Source organism: Puma concolor, chromosome A2 (assembly GCF_028749965.1).
Source record: "Puma concolor isolate L17-30 chromosome A2, mPumCon1.1.hap2, whole genome shotgun sequence".
In the NCBI taxonomy this organism is placed as follows: Eukaryota; Metazoa; Chordata; class Mammalia; order Carnivora; family Felidae; genus Puma; species Puma concolor.
This window is the reverse complement of record NC_141668.1, coordinates 160,926,199-160,938,802: the sequence shown is the minus strand read 5'-3', so window position 1 is coordinate 160,938,802 and position 12,604 is coordinate 160,926,199. Positions and strand designations below refer to the sequence as shown.

The following is a 12,604-nucleotide window of genomic DNA, read 5'->3' as shown; positions in this document are numbered from 1 at the left end:
ATTGTCAAATTGTTTTCCATACAACACCCAGTGCTCATCCCAACAGGTGCCCTCCTCAATGCCCATCACCCACTTTCCCCTCCCTCCCACCCCCCATCAACCCTCAGTTTATTCTCAGTTTTTAAGAGTCTCTTATGGTTTGCCTCCCTCCATCTCTAACTTGTATATTTTTCTTTCAAACAAATTCACTCACATACATAGATGTACATGCATGAAATTCATGACCCTTATTGTAACACATTATAACTTACATGTTGTGTTGAAAGAAAGCTTGAGAGAAACTTGAGGGTAAAGAAAGGAAGAGAATGAAGGTTTGCCTTAACTTAATTCTAGGAATGTAGAAATTTAGACAAAAAAATTAGAGTAGAACAGGTGGCCTTATTTTTAACAATGAATCATGTTTCTTATCTTAATGCCCAGAGGTCTCAGAAACAGTATCATATTTGCATTTATGCAAGGAGAAATCCTGTGTACCAGCTCGTAAGGCTGAGTGTCTCCAAACTGACTTTAGGTTTTGTTTCTTCTACTCATGTAGGGTTTCAACACAAAATACCCTTACTCAAGGAAGCTACGTAAATGAGTTGAGAGTCTTGGGTTCTACTTCTTCAAAGAAAATTTTATTGGATGAATGTCTTTGTCATTTCCAACTGCTGCTTTATACAATTATCACATTAAAAGTTTAAAAGAAACAAATTTCCACTCTTTCAGGTCTGGAAGTCAATGCCAAAAATGAGTCTCATTGGGCTAAAATCAAGGTGTCTTTGCAGGGCACAAGAGAGCTTGAATTCCTGCTCAGTTATGTGATTCCAGGGCACCATATTTTTTCCACACAAATGCAAATCCTTCCAACTTCTACTGATAACTGAAAAGGAATCATTTTTTAATAATTATCCAAAATAAACTTGAATAACAGAATGATCATGAATGTTGCTGCATCGCAAACCATCCTGAAAGCAAACGGCTTGGTAGAATGTCTTTAGAATTCAGTGGAATTGTATGGTGCTGAGTTGTTCTAATCTCTGTTGAACTCCTCAAGGGTCTTGAGTCAGCTGTGTGTCAGCTGGGGAGGCTCTGCTGATCTTTCCAGGGCATTCTAATATAATTGGGGCTAGGCTAGCTATCTGTGGCTGATCCAGGGTGGCCTTGACTTGGACACCTGGGCTGTGCTCCATATGTCCCCACTTCCTCTGCAGGCCATCTCATTGTATTCACTTTGCAGAGCCATAGTTCCAAGAGAGAGCAGCAGAAATGCACAAGGCCTTTAAGTTTCGCTGTCACTTCTATCATATTATGCTGGCTGCAGTAAATGAAAAATCCTAATCCATCCAGAATCAAAGGCGGAAGAATAGTCTCCACCTCCTGATGTAAGGTACTGTGCACATTGCCAAAGATATGGTTACCGAGAAAGACGCATTTGGGGCCATCTCCGCAAACATTCTACCATGGCTGTTAATTTCAATTCAGTAGGTTTCATTTCCACTTCCACCTTCAGCAGTGCAATGATCTGACAAGCGAGTGAGAATTAATTAGGTGTTTAATGATTAGTTATGGAAATTCTACTCCAGATGGTCAAGCTTTCTTCCAAATGTAAGTTTCCTCCTCACCACTTGCCTATAGATCAACATTCTTAGTAAAAGAAAAGGACAAAGGAACCAAGGTTTTCTTTCCAGTTGCCTCAGAGAGACTGGGGACCCTGTATCCAACTCGTTGATTAATGGAGTTAGCAACTATTGCATCACTGATGCTATTTTCATGGCATCCTTCTGTAGATACTGTTTTTCTATTGATTGACCTTCCCATTGACATACTCATAAAGGTTTTCATCCTGGTACTGTTTGTTTGTTTGTTTATTGGGAGGGTTCCATTGGGAAGGGGTTACATTGGAAATGCAAACAAAAGACAGAGACGTTGGAACATATCTTCTTCATTCATCCAGCTCTATTGAAATTTCATTGACAAATAAAATTATGGAAGTTTAAGCACACAACTTGGTGATTTCATATATTTATATGCTGTGACATAATCATCACAATAGGTTAGTGAATACATCCATCACTTCACATAGTTACCATTTCTTTTTGTTGGAAGAACATTTACTATGTACTCTGTCAGCAACATTCAAATATACAACACAATATAGTTAAGTATAATGACCACGTCGTACATTAAGTTCCCAGAACTTATTCATCTTATAACAGACAGTTTTTAGGTTTCCACTAGTACCTTCTCATTTCCCCAAACCCTAGCCACTGGCAAACATCAACCTACTCTCTGTTTCTATGGTTCAGATTTTTATATCTCACATATAAATGAGATCATAAAGTATTTGTCTTTGTCTGATTCTTTTACTTAGCATAATGACCCCAGGGTCCATCCATCTTTGAGCAAAGGAAAGCATGTCTTCCTTTTAAATTGGTGAATTCCACTGTATAGATGTCATCATTATTAATTCATCTGTCAATGGATGCTGGGCTGTTTCCATGTCTTGGCTATTGTGAATCATGCTGCAGTGGATGTGAGAGTACAGATATCTGAGATGCTGACAAATACGTGGGAATTAAACCATGCACTCGTGAATGACTGATGTGTGAAAGAAAAAAAATCAAAAAGCAAATTTAAAATCTTAAATCAAATGAAAATGTTAACATAGCATATCACAACTTATGGGATGTTACAAAAGCAGTTCTCAGAGGGAAGTTTATAGTAATAAGTGCCTACGTTAAGAAAAAAACGACCTTAAGAAAATAACCTAACTTTATCTTTGAAAGACCCAGGAAAAGAAGCACCAACTAAGTCCAAAGCAGCAGAGGAAAAGAAATAACAGATATCAGAGCAGACATAGATGATATATAGACCAGAAAACCAGTAGAAAAGATTAATAAAATGAGGAGCCAATTTTTTGAAAAGCTAGGCAAAATTGACAAGCCTTTAGTTTGACCAAAAAGGGGGGGGGGGCAGGGAGAAGACCCAAATAAATAAAATCAATAGCTAATGGTGATGCTTTACAACCAAAACCACAGAAATAGAAAGAATCATGGGAGACCACTATGAACTATCTCACAGCAACAAATTGGGCAACCTACAAGAAATAGATAAATCCCTAGAAATGTACAATGTAACAACAGAATCAGGAATAAATAGTAAATGTGAAGAGACCAATAATAAGTAAGGATATTAAATTGGTAATCAAAAATCTTCCAGCAAAAAAAAAGCCCAGAATCAGAGAGCGTCACAGGTGAGTTCTACTAATCATATAAAGAATAATTAATGATAAGTCTTCTCAAACTCTTCCAGAAACTTAGAGAGGAAGACACATTTTCAAACTCATTTCCCAAGGCTGGCATTACCCTATACCAAAGGTAGAAAAGGTCAGTACAAAAAAAGAAAAATATAGACCAGTATCCCTGCTGAACACACACACAAAATTTTTCAAAAATATCAGGAAACTGAATCAAACAACACATTAAAGGAATTACACACCATGATCAAGTGGGATTTATCCCTGGCATACGAGGATGGTTCAGCACAAGCAAATCAATAAAGGTGATACGCCGCATTGATAGAATGAAATATAACGATCATATCATCTCAATACATGCAAAAAGCTTTTGACAAAATACAACATCCTTTCATGATTATAAAAAAAAATTTTTCAACAAACTGGGTATAGGGGGAACATACCTCAACATGAAAGAAAAAGGCTGTATATGACAAACCCACAATAACACTGTACGCAATCATGGAAAGGTTAGAAAACTTCTTTTCCGAGATCATCAGCAACACAACGGTGTCCACCTAGCTAAAGCATTCAGGCAAGATAAAAAAAAAAATGCATCCTGATGTTTTCCTTAGAAAAGTGTCTATTCATGTCTTCTGCTCATTTCTTCATTGGATTCTAAATCAGAATGAAAGAAGTAAAATTCTCTTGATTTATAGATGATATGAACTGAATATAGAAAACCCTTTAGATTCAACCCTTAAGAACACACTCACCATGATGAGCACCAAGTAACATGTAGAATTGTTGAATCACTATGTTGTACTGAACTACATTGTTCTGTGTGTTGATTTTCTGCCCTGCACCAATACAACTTTATTGAATTGAAAATTACACATGTGGTACACCTTTTGCAGACATGGCCCCAAATACCACTTATCCCTGTATCCATGTACTTTGCAATGTGACTGGGAAGCTCCTCCCATTTCTCCACCTTTGAATCTGGGTTAAATTTAGTATTTTATTTGCCTTGGCTAATACTATCTGGTAAAAATGACAACGTGCCTCAAGGGTCTTTGGCACGTTTCTGCTGCTCTCTTGGAACCCTGCTTCTGCCATTGAAACAAGTCCAAGCAAGCCTACTGTAGGAGGAGAAATCATGTGGAGCAGAGCCCAGTTGCTCTAAAGATGGTCAACCTAGCCTAGCCTATCTAGGAACCAGCAAGTTCCCAGATGTGAGAATGCATCCAGGATTAACAGAGCACTTCCAGCAGACCCACAGCTGACCACAACCTCATGAGGAGACCAACAGAGAGAGGAAGACTTCCCAAACATAGATTCCCATGTGATCATTGGAGATAGAATGTGTTATGCTAACCGAAATGAGTCGATCAGAGAGAGAGAAATATCATATGAGTTCACTGATACGTGGAATGTAACAATCCAAATAGATGAACATATGGGGAGAGAAAAGAGTGGGAAAAAAGCCACAAGATGCTTTTAATGATAGAGAAGAAAGTGTAGGTTGATGGAGGGAGGTAGGTGGGTGATGGGCTAGATGGGTGATGGGCACTAAGGAGTACACTTGTTGTGATGAGCACTGGGTGTTGTGTGTAAGTGATGAATCACTAAATTCTTCTTCTAAAACCAATAGCACACTACATATTAACTAATTAAAATATAAATTTTAAAAATTTAGAAAGCATTATCTTAAATCATTTACCTTTGGCAAGGCTTGTTACGCACCAATAGCTTACTGATATAATAACCAATATGAAAAAATCTGAGACAATTAAGAATAATCTACTGCTTTTTATTTTTGGCATTTGTTCTGATATTTGAAGACGGCATTATAATGACCTGGTTATTCACATTTATTTCAGATCAATGTACTAAAAAGTGACTACCATTCAGGTTTTCTTCTAGGTAACTGGTAGAGATTGGAAAGACCTATATGTTTTTTGTGTGGATAATTTGTGGGACTCTTGGTCACAAGACTCCATACCCAGAGCATTACTGGGCAGGAATTCAAGCTCCTGTCCACATCATCCTCTGATTATGAGGATTGAAGAGAGTTTAGAGCATAAAAAAGGTAAAGAAATTAATCCCAGAGAGAATACACATATGGTTCACTCACTCACACTATAATTTTTATGACAACATTTTTAAAGATGAGATATTAAGTTTAGGACAATGGAGGAAACAATACTTGTAGGCAACACTGGAAATTTTCAAGTAGAAACAACAAAATCATCCAATTAAATAATATAAAATCTGCCACTGAATTCTTCACTCCAATTAATAAAACCCTTTAAACATGGACACCAAATATCTCACACCTCAATAAGTAGATATACATCATCAAAAACATATTTTCTGTTTTTCAATACGGCGTGATTGAAAATTTTATGTCATCATTTTTTTCAGGTCTTCTCGGATACTAACCCCATATTAGTCACTTGGTTTATGCAAATTTGTCTTTCTGTACTTTACACTTGGAGCAGAGCATGTTTTTCATAAGGAATTTTTGCCTTACTATTCTGTGCCAGGGATACTGTGGATGCTGAGCTGATAAGAGAGAGAACAGGATCCTAATGAGGATCCTAAAACCCCATGACTAACTACAAAACAAACTAATATGTTAAAGTCTACATTATCAGGAAAAGCATTCAAGGTAGTCATGTAGAAAGGAATGGGCAGTCACACAATTTCCTCTACAGTAAAATTATATAAATGGCCTCAGTTGCCAAATATAGTTTATTCCGTAAAACTGGTACAGTTCATCACTATGTGAGGCAAACAGGAATCTCCAAACTGTTTCTGATTCAAGGTTGGACTAACTTTGGAAAGTAAGAAAACAAAAAAAAAGGAAAAACTTTTGGGTACCAGAAGGAGCATAGAGTTAAACAAAGGGACTTATTTAAATTTAATAAAGCAGTCGAACTTTGGAAAAATTGAAATTCCAGGATATGAAAAGAGGGATTAAGTTCTTCCATGATCCAATTAAAGGATCACAATCTCTGGCTGTTAAGCTTTGAGCCAGCAATCACAGGTACTTCTGGGAAAATGGCCCTTTTATGGCTTCCCTCTGAAAAATACATTTAGAGCCTCCTTTCTGTCTCTGTTCCTCAGGCTGTAGATGAAGGGGTTCAGCATGGGCATGACCACCGTGTACATCACCGAGGCTGTGGCACTCGAGTGGGAGCTCTGGGTAGCAGCAGAGCTGAGGTACACTCCCAGGCCCATACAATAAAATAAGGAGACAACCGAGAGGTGAGATGTACAGGTGGAAAATGCCTTATACTTGCCCAGAGCTGATGAGATCCCACGTATGGAGGAAACTATCTTAGAATAAGAGTACAGGACCCCAGCCAGGGGAGCACCACCCAACAGCACAGCTGCAAGATATATCACCGTGTTATTAAGAAAGGTGTCAGAGCAGGCAAGTTGGATCATCTGATTGAGCTCACCGAAAAAGCGGGGGATTTGCATGTCTGTCCAGAAGGACAGCTGCAACACCATTAAGGTTTGTATCAAGGAATGCAGGATGTTCGTGATCCAGGACACCAGAACCAGCAGTCCACAGAGCCAGGGGTTCATGGTGACTGGGTAGTGTAGCAGGTGACAGATGACCACAAAGCTGTCATAAGTCATCAGTCAGGAGGAAGTTGTCTAAACCTACAAAGAGTATGAAAAAGTACATCTGCATGACACAGCTTTCATAAGTTATGACTTTTACGACTTTTCTGTGTTTGTACATTCCCATCTGGGGGACCATGGTGAAGGCAACATAGATGTTTACGAAGGACAGGTGGGCGAGGAAGAAGTACATGGGCGTGTGGAGGTGGGAGTCAGACTTTGCAGCCAGGATGATGAGCAGATTCCCAAGTATGGTGACCAGGTACATGGACAGGAACAGCCCAAAGAGGAAGGGTTGCAATTCTGGTTCCTCCAAAGATCCCAGAAGAAGAAATTTTGAACTTCGTGTATCATTGCCTAGTTCCATGTAGTCGATATGACTATCAAAATAAGAGGAAAAAAGCATGACATGATCATGCATTGCTAATCTGGCAGATACATCATTGTTTATATTTTGCAGTCAGGAAATTAATTTTTACATTTGTAAATGGAACATGTTAAAAACACTAAAATCTAGGAATAGAAGGAAACTATCTCAACATAAAGCCCTGTATGAAAACCCCACAGCAAACACGTGCTCAAGGGTGATACAGTGAGCATTTTCCTGTATGATCAGAAGCAAGGAAAGGATGCCCACGTTCACAACTTCTACTTAACGTAACACTGGAAGTTCTAGCCAGAGCAATTAAAGAAAGAAAAGGAAAGAAAAGGTATCCAAACTGGTTAGAAAGAAAGTTATGCGTGTAGATGATGTGATCTTGTATGTAGAAAATCCTGAAGATAACACCAAAAAACTAGTACCTCCAATAAATTAATTCAGCCAAGAAACTGGGTACACAGCCAACCCTCAAAAAACCAATTGCATATTTACATACAAAGAATGAATGATTTGAAAAGGAAATAAAACAATTCCCTTTATGTGACACCCCAAAGAAGAAGACTATCGCCTCACACCAGTCAGAATGGCTAGTATAATGAGACAAGACACAAATGTTGGTGAGGATGTGGAGAAGAGGGAACACTCATCCACGTTGGTGGGAATGCTAACTGGTGTGGCCACTGTGGAAAACAGTATGAAGGCTCCTCAAAGCAATTACATGATCAGGTAATTCTGTTGCTGGATATTTACCCAAAGACAACAAAAACACTAATTCAAAAATATATACGCACCCCATGTTTATTACACCATTGTTTACAGTAGCCACTCTTTGGAAGCGTCCAGTGACAGATGAATGTGTAAAGTAGATTGGCAAATATATTTATATATTTATATACAAAAAATTGAATATAACTCATCCGTAAAAAGGAATGAGACCTTGCCATTTGCAACAACATGGATGGAGAGTATAGGGTGCTATACTGAGTGAAATAACGTAGCAGGATTCTCCCACAGAGAGTCGTGACTCCGAGGCTTTTCTTTCCAGGAGGCAACTCGATTCCGGCCGGCACTGCTCAGTTGGGTTTGTACCCAAAGAACTGAGCCCCCAACGTCCCGTGGCATAGTTTTTTTTAATATATTTTTATTTCTTTGTCTCCTGTATATGGTAACATACAAAAACATGTAGTCTGATTAAGTAGTCTCAGTTCACAAGGTCATGAGGGATATTGTCACGTAGGCACATGGCCAGGCTATCTTGTTTTTTTCCTTTTCTCTCTTTTTCTTCTCTCCTTAGGGAGGGGACCCTACCACATCCCCCCTTTTGATGCTCAGACCCCCCCCCCCCATTTTGGGACAAAAAGCATCATCTTGGTTTAGAGGTTAATATTTTTATAACAGTATTACATGAGTGGCCGTCCTTTCTAAATCATGGCCTCAATGAGACTGGAGGCAGACCGTACAACCAGGGGAGCTAAGCATCCAGGGGTAAGCATCCGTACAACCAGGGGTAAGATTAAGCATTCTCCCAAAATTAGGAGGATAATTCCCATGAGGGTTTTGAATACACTGAGAGTTGAAAAACATCCTCCAAATAACTCCCCGGGGTCCCAACTTTTCCGGGGTCTGGACAGGGACATTAGCAACGTTTTAATTTGATCTGTGATCTCCTCTATGACTTTTCCCTCATCTATCTGTAGGCAGCAGTTGCTAAGGTTAAATCTCCCACAAACACCTCTCTCAGAAGCAAGCAGGTAATCTAAGGCCATGTGATTTTGATAATGGCATTGTGCATTTTGGTTTCTTGCTTAGCTAGTAAGTTAAGAGCTCTGGCAGGTTCATTGGTTATAACTTTGAATAACTGCTTGTAGTCTGATTATGTGGTTTAGCATGTAAATGGGAGCACGATGGCCCCAGGACCCGTCCTCTGTCCAGGTGGCAGGGCCATCATATTGGATTATATGCTCAGGAGGCCATTCATCATCTTTTTAATTGCCAGTTTGTAAAGCATACCGCTGTCTTTGAATCTCCCTGTCCCCATACACTCAGACTCCCAAATGTTTCCTTCTGGCAAGTGGGAGCAGGAAGAAAGATGGACGAAGAGTTCCCAGCGTGTATGACCCTGACCAGACTGAGGGAAGTACTATATAGGCTGTCCTTCCACATATCCAGGCTAGTCCACCTGGGACCCGCCATTTGACGGCTATGTTGACCTTGTCCCAGGCCTCTTGGAGATGAGAGAAGTTAGACAAGGGGTGGGGATCTGGCTCAAGGTGATCTGGGGTCCCCCACCATTGGGTTTTCCGGGCAGTTGAGTCATAAACTCTTTGCTTACGCGTGTTAAGTTTTTAACAGAGACAAAAATGAACTTTTTCCCCAACAGGCAAGAAAGTTTTTCCCAATAATTGAGCTTCTGAGAAGCCAAACCCTGGTAGTAGGACTGGGGTATTTTGTTGTACTATAAGGTTTGCGGGGATCTAATTTTCTAGTCTCTCATGGCCATTGTTTCCCCGTGTTGGTACCAACGAAGTATCCGATCCACAAAGGGAGGGTGAGTGTTCACAGAAACCTCTCACCACGTTTCCGGCTGGCCGGGGTGGCCTCGGCCAATCCTATGGCAAAGAGTAGAGCAAGAATCATGATAATAGTGAGAAACGAGCCATGACAGTGCATCACAGCAAGAAAACATACAGAAAATAACGACGGTCTTTTGTTTCTCCAGACTGCCGATTCCTCAAGCTTCTGCCATGTGTAGATCAGTCAGCTTCTGGAGTGACTAAAGCAGGGCTGCAGTCTTCTGGAGACTCCGGAGTCCAGAATCTTCTGTATGGTCAGTTTGCACAGCGTTGATGGGTCACGAATGCACTCCCAGTTTTGAGATGTCGGCTTCACTCTGCTGTAGTGAATCCAGGGACCCACGTTGGCCACCTTTACTGCGGTAGGGGTGGACAAAATGACAGTGAACGGGCCCTCCCGAGGGGTTTTAGCGGTTGGACATTTCACTCCTTTATCCATATTGCCTCTCCTGGTTTAAAGGGATGAGCGTCTGTGGTCAGATTCAGATAATCGCTCCCTGACCCAGGGGTGTAAGGTGGTTAGGGTAGAGCCAAGGCCTCGCATCTGTTGTCTCAGGGTTAGATGGTCTATCTCATTTAGATCCCTCCCCCTATGCCCTTGATAATGGGGGAGAGGCGCCCATAAAGGATTTCATAAGGGGAGAACCCCATCTGCTTCTTTAGCCTCCCACCTGCATCTGCCGTCTGCCTCCCTGAAGGTCCCTTCTCTCTCCCTGCCTAATGTTAACCCTTTCCCTATTTATTTCTCCGCTGGAACAGGGCCTGGAACCGCTGTTAGGGAACAGGGACAACGACTGTTCTGGCTTCTTCAGGCTGATAAGGGACGGTGTGGGGGTACAGCAGTTGGGAGTCTACCCAAGGGGTCGGTCGAGTGGCCCATAGTATGGTTCTGCAGGAAGGCTGGCAGGCATTAGCAGACACAGAGAAAAACACAAAGTAAAAATTATACTGACCAACAAGATGGCATCTTAAGATCATGTCTATGGTTTCCAAACCTGTCAAACAACCTTTGTAAACAACACATGTCAGGGAATCTCTCATGACCCAGGTGATGGAGAAGCAGGAGCGGTAAGTAATCAACGGTGGCTCTATTTCCAAGAGTTTGGCCTTAACAATTTAAAAACAATTTTTAAAGCATCTAATGCTTGTGAGGTGTTATTTAGAGTTTTTCTGAGTGTAAACAGACAGTCTGCTTTATTTTGAGATGTAAAACTTTTCCAAGAGCCAGGAGTGCTACCAGAGAAAGAGTCAAGGCAGCCATTGACCATTATTAATTTGTAAATATTTAGGTAAGCCAAACCTGGGCATTATTTGAAAAAGCAGAAGTTTTATTACTTTTTGTGCCTTTTCTGTCTCATGGTGGAAAGCCTTTGCCCAATTAGTAAAAGTATTAACTCATACCAACAGATGTTGGAATTTTTTTTTGACCTTGGCATATGAGTGAAACTCAATTGTCAGTCTTTCCTGGATAGCCTCCAGTTTCTTGATTGCCTGGGATAACAAGTTTGTGGTTGACAGGAGTATTTCTAAGACATACTTCACAGGCTGATCCTGCTTGCAGAACCGTCCTTGACAAATTTTGGGGAGGAGACATCATTTGGGTAAACATCCTGTGGGCCCTTTGAGATGTTTTGTCCCTCCCTAAATGAAAGGCCTGATGCTGTGTTTTAATGCTCTCTTAGCTCTGAGAGCTTTGTAAGAGTAATTGTCCTGCTCTGTTTGTAACCATTCCAACAGCTGGAGACAGTGTCTAGGAGTTAGACCCCAGTTTATTATTTTTGGGGGGACAGTAGGTCGGCTTGAGTCTCCTTTAATAATTGATATAGCAGCAAACTATTTTCCTGAACCCTGGTATCTACAGCCTACAATATCCAGTAATTTTCAAAAACTCACATAATTGTTTACCTGTCCTGGAGTTGGTAGCACCATAGTCTCTAATTTACTTTTAATGTCCCCTTCTAGCAAGGGAGTAAGGCTCTCTGGCATTATCAGGAAAGAATGAGAAAAAATTAGGTTTCCCCATAGACATCCCAGGGGCTGAGGGAAACATTTAGTTAGAAGTTTTCTGGAGATGGCCCTAATCGTCCTGCTGCATTTGGATAGTTAGCCTGGAGTGGAAAGGAGGACAGAGAAGGTCGCTCTGGTGTCGAGAAGGAAACCAACCAGTCCTTCCCTTTTATATTTAGGGTTACTCGAGGTTCTGGCTTTCTGATAGGCAGTTGGGTTGGGGGGGCCCCCGTGAAGAGCCCCAGGCCCCGGTTAATCCCTTCCAGGGACATTGTTATCTGAGCCCTCACAGATAGAGGTCCCCGTAGGGCATTCAGATCTTCAGTGATTGGCTCCACATAAGGGGCATGGCTTATGGGGTTTTCATTTTGGTTGTCCCCTCTGAGGACATTCTCATTTTAGTGCTCTCAGTGCCCATATAAGTGGCACTTGGTGCCAGGACCTCGGGAAGCCCGATCTCACATAGTACCTAAGGCCACAACTAAGGCCTCAGATTTTTTTAAGCCTCCTTTTCTGTTGTGTTTTTTTTTTTTATTCTCCTCTTGATCTTGGTTGTAATATACCCAATTGGCAGCTCATAAGAGCTCCTCCAGGGTCCCTTCAAGGCCAACAGCCAACTTTTGCATTTTCTCTGAATACGTAGGGCTCAGTGAGTGACAAATTTGTCCTTTTAATCATCTCAGCCTTAGGGGTGTCAGGGGAGATAGCCATGTATTTAATGAGAGCCTCCCTCAACCTTTCCAGGAAGGCCCTCCCGCTCTCATTTTTTGTTTGTAAAATAGTGGCTAA

General features: G+C 41.0%; 1 protein-coding gene across 1 annotated transcript; it reads right to left on the bottom strand.

Annotated features, from left to right (window-relative positions):
- Positions 1-6,860: 6,860 nt before the first annotated feature.
- LOC112852710 (olfactory receptor-like protein OLF4) lies at positions 6,861-7,223 on the bottom strand. The gene has a single exon (XM_086682688.1). The coding sequence runs from the start codon at positions 7,221-7,223 to the stop codon at positions 6,861-6,863; it is 363 nt and encodes a 120-aa protein (XP_086538814.1).
- Positions 7,224-12,604: the final 5,381 nt, after the last annotated feature.

Excerpts from the sequence above, each read along its gene's own strand:
- LOC112852710 (XM_086682688.1), bottom strand. The coding sequence starts at position 7,223 with ATGGAACTAGGCAATGATACACGAAGTTCAAAATTTCTTCTTCTGGGA.